The 9,106-nt window shown below is 43.6% G+C and overlaps 1 protein-coding gene across 23 annotated transcripts in view; it reads right to left on the reverse strand.

The window, feature by feature from the left end:
* Nucleotides 1–8,187, reverse strand: part of Parn (poly(A)-specific ribonuclease) — a 138,039-nt gene extending 129,852 nt beyond the window's left edge. For 22 of the 23 annotated variants that reach the window (XR_015630740.1, XR_015630731.1, XR_015630743.1 and 19 more), the window contains exons 1-5: nucleotides 8,038–8,187; nucleotides 7,554–7,631; nucleotides 6,005–6,084; nucleotides 4,850–4,917; nucleotides 4,678–4,759 (exon numbers count right to left, since the gene is read on the reverse strand). Coding sequence is in view for 8 of the 23 variants with exons in the window: in XM_087572726.1 (XP_087428852.1) it covers nucleotides 4,678–4,759; nucleotides 4,850–4,917; nucleotides 6,005–6,084; nucleotides 7,554–7,631; nucleotides 8,038–8,056 (327 nt within the window). In the remaining 15 variants the exon portion in view is untranslated. The remainder of the gene's footprint in view (nucleotides 1–4,677; nucleotides 4,760–4,849; nucleotides 4,918–6,004; nucleotides 6,085–7,553; nucleotides 7,632–8,037) is intronic. The other variant, NM_001270415.3, reaches the window with a different exon arrangement.
* Between the last annotated feature and the right edge of the window lie 919 nt (nucleotides 8,188–9,106).

Raw genomic sequence — 9,106 nt, forward strand, 5'->3', positions numbered from 1 at the left:
ACAAATCAGTCATTTACTAGTAAATAAATCACAATGACATTTATCCCAATATATACATACAATTATTTTACCATTTGTTAAAGACAAAAGCAGATTTGTGACACACATCTAGTAAAAGGAGCAAAAGTTTAAGGTCATCCTAGTTACTTAGTAATTCTGAAACCAGCCTCAACTATATGGGACCAAGTCTCAGAAAACACAGAAAAAGAGAAGGTGGGGGAAGGGAAAAGAATTCAAAAAGCATAAAAATATTCTTTCTACCACACAATCGTGGGTTGTATAGCATCCTACAGCTCATTCTTCCATACCTTACCTAGCAGCTCAGTGTTAAACATTTAATTTTCAAGGAAATAGTACATTGTTTTGCCCTCAGGTCGCATATAATTTAAGGATGAGAACTCTTTGAGAGCGATTGTGATATAACTTTAATCTACTCAGACTCTAGCACCTAACTCCTTTGTGCAACACGGCTCTACAGGAGTGTGTGGGTGTGTGTGTGTGTATGAGTGTATGTGAGTGTGTGTGTGTGTGAGTGTATGAGTGTGTGTGTGTGTGTGTGTGTGTGTGTGTGTGTGCCCACATATGAGCAGTATGTGGAAAAGAGTACATGTGCCTATACATGTCTGTATCTTCATACCGTTCTCTACTTGGCTATGCACTTGACTATATGAGGTGTATACACACGTGTGCACAGGTGTACTCAGCTCACCCATGCAACCATATGTGGAGGCCTGAGATCAACACTGAGTATTTTTCTCAATTACTCTCAACCTTAATTTTTGAGATATGGTCCTCATTGAATCCTAGCCTTTTCAGCCAGATGGACTAGTCAACAAACCCACCTGTCTCAATGTGTAACTGTGAGATTACACATTGTGGTTGGCATGTCCTAATTTTCCATTGGTTCTATGGATCTGAATTGATATCCCCCCTAAGTCATCTCACCAGAGTCTGCACTTTTAGACTTTTAAATAAAACAAGCAAACAACAACAACAAATAACTTTAGGGCCAGGGAGGTGGCTTGGTTTATAAAGTGTTTACCTATCATGTATCAGACCCTAGAATTACAGGTATGTCTCTCTATGCACAGCAATGCAAATCTTTGGGGGGAAGGGCGTTGTTTGGTTGGTTGGTTTTTGGTTTTGTTTTGTTTTGGACACAGGGTCTCACTATGTAGCTCTGGCTGGCCCATAAGTTCCTATTTAAACCAGGCTGACCTCAAACTACAAGATCTACCTGGCTTTGCCTCCAAGTACTAGTACTAAAGTGCTGGGATTAAAACTAGGTTAACCATACCCACCCAACTAACCCTCTGTTCAATCTTAAGTATTCCTTAATAACTACAGAAAACAAGAAAAAAGTCAAGAAATGACCCCATCTACTGGGCTGAGGAAACTCAGTTGGTAGAGTCCACGCTTAGCATACTTTGCCTGGCAGTTCCAACCCTAGCATTGCATAAAACCAGGTACAATGGCTCAGGACTACCACACCAGTACTTGGGAAGCAGAGATAGGAGAACCAAAAATTCAAGGTCACCCTTAGGTGGACAACGTTTGTGAGGCCTGCCTAGGGCCAGGTGACCTTGTCTCAAAAACTGGGAACCCCAAAGACATATTCACCTCATCCATATAATTAACAAGCTCACACACCAAGGCCACATACATCTTTCTCTGCCTATTCCTTCCTCTTCCAGACCAAAGCCCAGGAATTGGGCCAGGAAGATGGTTCAGCAGGTCTTCCTAACAAGTCCAATGGCCTGAGTTCAATCTCTAGGACCCACATGGTAGAAAAAGAGACTGGTGTCGAAAGTTGTCCTCTGATATCCATGGTCCTTACACATATAAGTGTACCCAAGTACACGCCTACATATACATGCATGTGCACTCATGCATGAGCTCACAACTGCTGAGCATTGAATCTGAGTCCTCTGGAAGAGCAGCAGTGTTCTTCGTCACTTCTGGGGATCTCTCCAGCCCTAGTAACAGTATTATCACAGCAAAAAAGCAACTAGTACAATAATAAAAAAACAGTTTAAAAAAACAGCATTTTAGGGGGCTGGACCAGGAGGGGAATAAACTCTGGAGTGTAAAAATAAATAGATAGATAAGTAAATGAATTATTTATTTATTTATTTAAAAAAGCATTTTAGTTTCCATTTGAGGCCTCTATCTCAGGACTACTTTCAAGAATATCATCTTCCTTAAGGAGCACCTGATTAATATCCCACATGTTGCTATGTCACAGTTCATATAACAGGTGGGGCCCTTCTGATCTGCTCCAGTACATTCCCTAAGTGTCAGTTCTAAGGAGGCTGAGACTGGGGAATTACAAATTGGCTGCATAGTAAGGGAGAGCAGCCTGGACTACACTGTGACATGATATCTTTTAAATAATTGTTCTTATGCTTGCTGGGTGTGGTAGTGCATGCCTTTAATCCCAGTCCTTGGGAGCTGGGGAGGTAGGGGGAAGGCATGTCTCTTCAATTCAAGGCCAGCCAGACTATGCAGAAACAGTTCCAGGCCATCTAGGGCTACATAGTTGAAGCCTTGTCCCCAGATAAATAAATAATAGAATAACTATTGTTACTTCTAAATACAACTCTATCCAAAGACATTTCCAAACTGAGCTGTCTTCCCCCAACTGGACATCTAGAAACCCTGAGTAAGTATCCTGTAATGAGGTAACTTGTAATCAACTAGATTCTGACTTCAGGAAAGGAAGAATCAGGCATCCAGCCAGGGATATGCTTGCATATGCACAAGGGCATAGTAGGACCATTAACATAAATAAAAAGAGAAAAGGAAATATCAACTATAGCTTACATAATAACTTAAGAAAACTAGCTAAAAGACCAAAATAAACATGATGTGGATCTATAACCTTAGCTCTAGCCATAAAGTGATAATCTCTTTTAACAACTAAAAAAGCAGCCAAGTGTGATGGCTCACGCCTTTAACTCTAAGACCCAGAAAGTAAAGTCAAGCAAAATACTATGAGTTCAAGAACAGCCTATTCTACCAAGTTCCAGGTCAGCCAAGACTGAAAGAACAAAATCACCTTCATTTTTCCCTTTTGCTCCCAAGAATTCAATTATCTCTCTATATCATTGGTTTGTGTCTTTATTTTAAAGTAACAGTATGTACATTTTGATTACTGTCTTTGTTTTTTGAGACAGGGTTTTGCTTTATATAACCTAGACTGGCCTCAAAACTTGTGTAGCTAAGGATGACCCTGACTTTCTGATCAGCCTCCCTACCTCCCCAAGTCTGGATTGTGAGCATGCACCACCAGGTCCAGTTTACGTAAGTACTGGTGATCAATCCCAATGGCGTCTACCTGCTAGGCAAGCACTCTCCCTGCTCAGCTACCTACTCAGCCCCTGTCTTGTTACTTTAGGAGGAAAGTGCTCAGGACTCTGTCCTCTGGGGTCCCACAGCTACAGTACCACCTTCATGGCAAAATGGGGAGAGACTGAGATGCATCCATGTCACTGTGGGAGAGAAGCTGCAGTATTGCAGGGGAGAAGAGGCAGCCCCTCTTCTAACATACACCACGCTCACTCTCCTTATCCCTGACAACAAAGAATCAAGAAGGCAGAGGGGAAACTTTATTTGAGCAGGGTCTGCCAAGCCGGCTACCACAGAACGTAAGGGTAAGTAAGCCTCCCTGCATCTCTACTCTTGCTGTCCTCAGAAAGAAAATGTAGTCTTCTACCTTATTAGTGAATAAGTGAATTATAAGTGAATTAGGGAGAGGATCCAGGCTTAAGAAGCTTGAGACTCTCACCCAGGTAGTGTGTGGTGGTGGTGGTGGTGGTGGTGGAAACCCAGCATTTCGGAGGCAAAGGCTGCAGTTTGTAAGTTTGAGACCAGCCTGGTCTACAGAGTAAGTTCCAGGACAGCCAGGGCTACACAGAGAAGCCCTGTCTCAAAAAACAATAAACAAAACAAAACAAAAAAGTATGACTCTTTCAGGAAATAAAGCTCCATCCTTGGGAAGGAACAGAAACAATGAAGTAAGGAGGAGAAATCTGTGGGCCCTGAAGTAGGACTCCACGCAGAGGAAGACAGTGGAGTACCAACTGAGGTCCTCTGCAATGTCGAGCTCCCCAACTCAACTTCATTAACAAATAACTTGTTACTATATAGTATAAAATATTATGGTTATAAATATAATTATTAATTATAAATATGTATTTATTAATAAATAATAAAATTCATGGTCTAATTTCTATCTACCTATCAAAAGCCTATCTCTTATTCTGAAAGAGACAACAATGTCATTAATTTAAAAACCAAAAAATGAAGGTCAAAGAGGTGAGATAATTTACCCAAAGCCTAAATCTTTTTGTTTGTTTGCAGGGGAGGATTTTGTTTTGGTTTTGTTGTTGTTGTTGTTGTTTTTGAGATAGGGTCTCATATCGTCCAGACTGCCCTCAAACTCACTATGTAGTAAAGGACAGTTTCTAATTCAATTCTAATGTTGCCCCCTTTCTCAAAGATGAATCACAGGCATGTGCCACTGTCTGGTGCTGGGAATGAAACACAGGGTCATTCACACTGGCTGAGCATTCTAGTAGCTGGCTCATAGCTCCAAGAGCTAAATCTAAAAAATTCTACATTTCCACTCCATCCCAACAAGAATTCAGAAAGGGAAAATGCAGCCCCACTACTAACCTGGCAAACAAACTTGACATCTGGTGAGGACCTACTGAAAGGCTTGGGGAAAACATAGAAGTTAAACGACTTCGTTACATGCCTGGGAGAACAAAAGAAAAAAAAAAAAAAACTCAGCGGGAGACATCAGGAGACAATTTAGGAACTCCAACCACCCATTAATTCAACCTACTTGGAATTGGCGTGGTCATACTTAAAAGCACAGAGGCCAAACTGAAACAGCAAGAAGTCCATGGAATGCTGGAAAAGGGTCATAAAACATCAGACACAGGAGAACCACATATCTCACGTGAGCGAGTGTTCTCAATCTGGTGACCTTCTGGACCACTCAGCATGACTAAGGCAGAACACGTCTAAAGGAAAACCCTGTGCTCACTCTATACCACAGCCCATTCATCTGCACACAGTTCTCAGTCACAGTCACAGCTTAATGAAAAGACCCGTCTTTCATCACCAGAGCATATTAAGCCTATTTCCAAATTACTAAAACTACCGAAAGAACTCTAGGTACCTCCAGATGGGAAACTGGCTCTGGCAGGCCTTCCCTTCTCTATTCCCTCTGTCTTGCTAAAAACCATGGACACTCCTAAAGCTAGCCAGCAAGGTCTAGTCCCTTATTTGGCCACTTCCTCCTCCTATGGCTGATGATCAAGGTTCAGCTATCAGTTTTGAGCAGCAACCAAAAGCCCCTTGGCTCACTTAATTAACATGCCCAATTAAAATTAACCACCAGGTGTTTTCCCTTTTCCCTTTAAACATGATTTTTTTTTCTTTTTTTTTTCGGAGCTGGGGACCTAACCCAGGGCCTTGTGCTTGCTAGGCAAGCGCTCTACCACTGAGCTAAATCCCCAACCCTCCCTTTTCCCTTTAAAGACCCTCATTTACCTATGGACTATGTCTGTGTCTTCTCTATCCTATGGGACAAATGCTCCTGCCCCATCTCCCTGTCCCCTTCCCCTTCTCCCTTGTCCTCTGTTTCCTATGTTGATCTCTTACTCCCTGCCCTCTGTTCCTCTGCGGCAAACATCTCCTTTGTGTTGAGAACCTGAGCCAATACTGATCCTTCCAACTACATCATACCTATTTCCTGCATATCGAATTAATATTAAAAAATAATAGCCCTTTCCCAGAATGTCTTTCAGAGAATAATTTTTGCTTTTTTTTTTTTTTTAAGCATCACTAAAATGTTACCTTTTGGCTGGATTTGAAAAGATGCACCTCACTTAGAAAACATGCAAGTGTAAATTTAATCATTCCACCTTTCTATGATTCAACAGCAGAAGGATTCACATGAGAAAGAAAAAGACTTTTGAGAATATCCACTTGCCTTTTTAAGCTTCTGATATCTCTCTTCTGGGGTGTCAAAACCACTTGTTAATGCTGTTACTGAGGGTCCATCACTGATTCCTAGATCATAAAAAGCAGAGAGAGGCCCCGTTAATAAATGCTCGTGTAAGGCTGTCAAATGCTAGCATGTCAGTCTCCACTCAGGGCCTACTTATATACCCATTAGTAAAATAATCCACAGTATCTGCATCACACTTTCTAAAAACTAACATTAATTTGTGCTGTGCGTATAGTTCATTCGTAAAAGTGTTTGCTTGCCTTGAACATGAGAGGGCCTAGGTTGGAGTCCTACATTCACAGAGAAATAATAATTACAGGATGGAAAGATGGCTCAGTCAGCAAAGCACTTGCTGTGTAAGCATGAGGACCTGAGCTGGAATCCCCAGGCCCCATGCAAAGAGCTGTGTGCAACACTGGGGATAGGTGGATGCCTGGAGCACACTGGCCAACCAGCCAATCTGGTTGAATCAGTGAGACACTGTCCCAAAAAAGTAGTTTGATTGAGGAAAAGCATTCAAGGTTGAACTCTAGCATCCATCCATGCACATGTGTGTATACACACTTAAACACCACACACTTGGGGCTGGAGAGATGGCTCAGCAGTTAAGAGTGCTGACTGTTCTTCCAGAGGTCCTGAGTTCAAATCCCAGCAATCACATGGTGACTCACAACCATCTGTAATGAGATCTGATTCCCTCTTCTGGTGTGTCTGAAGACAGCTACATTGTTCTTACATATAATAAACAGGTTTCCACTTACATGATGTGTCTAGAGTGGTCACAATCAAAGAATGGCTGACAGAGGTTAAAGGGAGTAATAGAATAATTCCATGAGTAGTATCTGTTTAAGATTAAAAAGAAAATTCCAGAAATGGAGGGTACTGGCTGCACAGCCAGTGAGTGTAATTAATGCTAACAAACTGCAAAACCACTTAGGAACCACTGGGCTAAGGAATGTCTCAAAGTAAAGTGCTTGCCATGCAAACAGGAGAACCTGAATATGGACCTTCACCATATAAAAACTGAGCATGTCAACACACAGTAACACAGCTGTAACCTGTAACCCCAGCAAGGGTCTTGTGGGAGAGATAGATCTGGGGGCCTGTTGGCCAGCCATCTACGTAAAATAGCCAACTCTAGATCCAACAAAAGAAGTGCATTGAAAACTTATTATAAACATAAGCAAAGTGAGAAGATACCCCAAAACAACCTCTGGCCTCCACTCACACACAGACAAGCCACTCATATACCTATTTGTACACACACACACACAATTTCGAAACGATAAACTTGAATAGGTGTATTTTGTCAAATGGTAAAGACCTTAATCTAAACCTCTGCTTTTTAACCATACACATCTAAATTAGTTTAAGCAGCACCAGAACCATAATCTCCATCCACAAATCTCACACCCTGACCAACCACAAAACCACCACATCTCTCCCAGGCTTTTGCCATGACCGGTGAGAAATGAGGCAAGGAACCTTAGCTATAAAAGGTGTAAGCCCAGAGCTTTCAACGGAGTGATACCTGAAAACTCCCCATCGATGGCGAAGAAGTCAGCCTCCTCTATGGCCTGGTACACTTTGGGAAGATTAATCTTAAAATCTGCAGAGAAACCAAGAAGAGGCTCAGAACAGGTAGTCCACCAACTAAAGGGAGATGGGAGAACGGTCCGGAGGAGCGCCCGGGGCATCACAGAAGACGGACAAGTCTCTAAGTGTAAGGACCACACGGGGACACCTCCTCCAGGGGTGACTAGGTAACAGGAGTCAAGCCTCGAAGTACGCACGGCTGAAAAGGGATAGGCCTGAGCAGGTGAGCAGAGAAAAGCATGGATGCCAAGGGTGCACGCTTTGCAGAGTGACAAGTCCCTCCAGCAGCACCAGTTTTCAGAGGATGTAATGAGGGACGAGACTGACTTGTCCCGGGCCCCGCCAAGCACACGAGGTCTGGGCCTAGCACGCTGGGTGGGCTTGGGGACAGGGAAGGGGGCTGTGCGGCGGACACGCACTGCTCCGGATTATCTCCATCCCGCGGCGCAGACGGAACCTTGGCCCCGCCCAGGCCGGCGCCGGTCCACGCGCAGAGTTCCGTAGCAAAAGCAGCGGCGGGGGTGTCCGAGACCGCCACGAAACAGACCGTGCTGGACACTTCCGGAAACAGCGCGCGCCGCTGCGCCTGCGTCTAGGCTGTGACACGTCAGGGGAGGGGCCGGGGCCCACCCAGCTGCCTAGAAAGGGGAAAGGACTTTGCTATCAAAGTTTCAAGCCTTGCCCACGTGTTGGAGAAGTTTCCTGTCCTGAACCTGGTTGATCAAGAGATTAATGGACTGGTCTCCCCTGGGTCTCTAACTCCGGGTCTGAGAAGGATGAGGCAGGGGAATTGCAAATTCGAGGCCAGCTTAGGGAACATAATGAAAGTGTCTAAAAAATAATAATAATTTTATAAATACAAATATATAATATTTGTTTAATTTGTGGAGTAGTGTTGGAGAAGCATATGTGGGGGTCAGTGATCACTAGTGGTGAGCAAAGGAAGACGTCCGGGGTCTGTTCTTATTCTCCACCTTACTTGAGACAGGCAGGGCCCATCACTAAACTTGAGTCTCTGACTCCCAACACTAGGTTTACAAGAGGTGCTGGAGATTTGTACACGAGTCTTGTTGATTCTGCAGCAAATGCTCTTACCCATGGAACCATCTCTATACCCCTGCCCCCACACCCCCATTTACTGAGTTCTGGTTCTGTGCCACTTTGGTAGGATGGAGATACTGTGATGAGAAAGCCTGGTGATTGTCCCATTGCTGCGGAAGGAAAAAAGCCAGACAGAATCAGACTTGTTTGGAAATGTGATAGTTGCTGTTGAGATAAAGAGCAAACTGCTGCAGCAGAGAGTGATGGGGAAGCAGGGTTTCTTAGGTAATCAGAAAAGGAAAAGCCATTTGGGGGAGCCTACTTTGTGGCCTAACACTCTACAAAAGCAGCGAGTATTCTTAACCTCTGAGCCATCCCTCCAGTCCCACACTCAGCTCATCTCAAAGAGAGTTTCAGGGTTTTCTTGGGCAGCCCCTGCTGGCTTGC

This window comes from Rattus norvegicus, chromosome 10 (assembly GCF_021556685.1).
Source record: "Rattus norvegicus strain SHRSP/BbbUtx chromosome 10, alternate assembly SHRSP_T2T, whole genome shotgun sequence".
Classification (NCBI taxonomy): domain Eukaryota; kingdom Metazoa; phylum Chordata; class Mammalia; order Rodentia; family Muridae; genus Rattus; species Rattus norvegicus.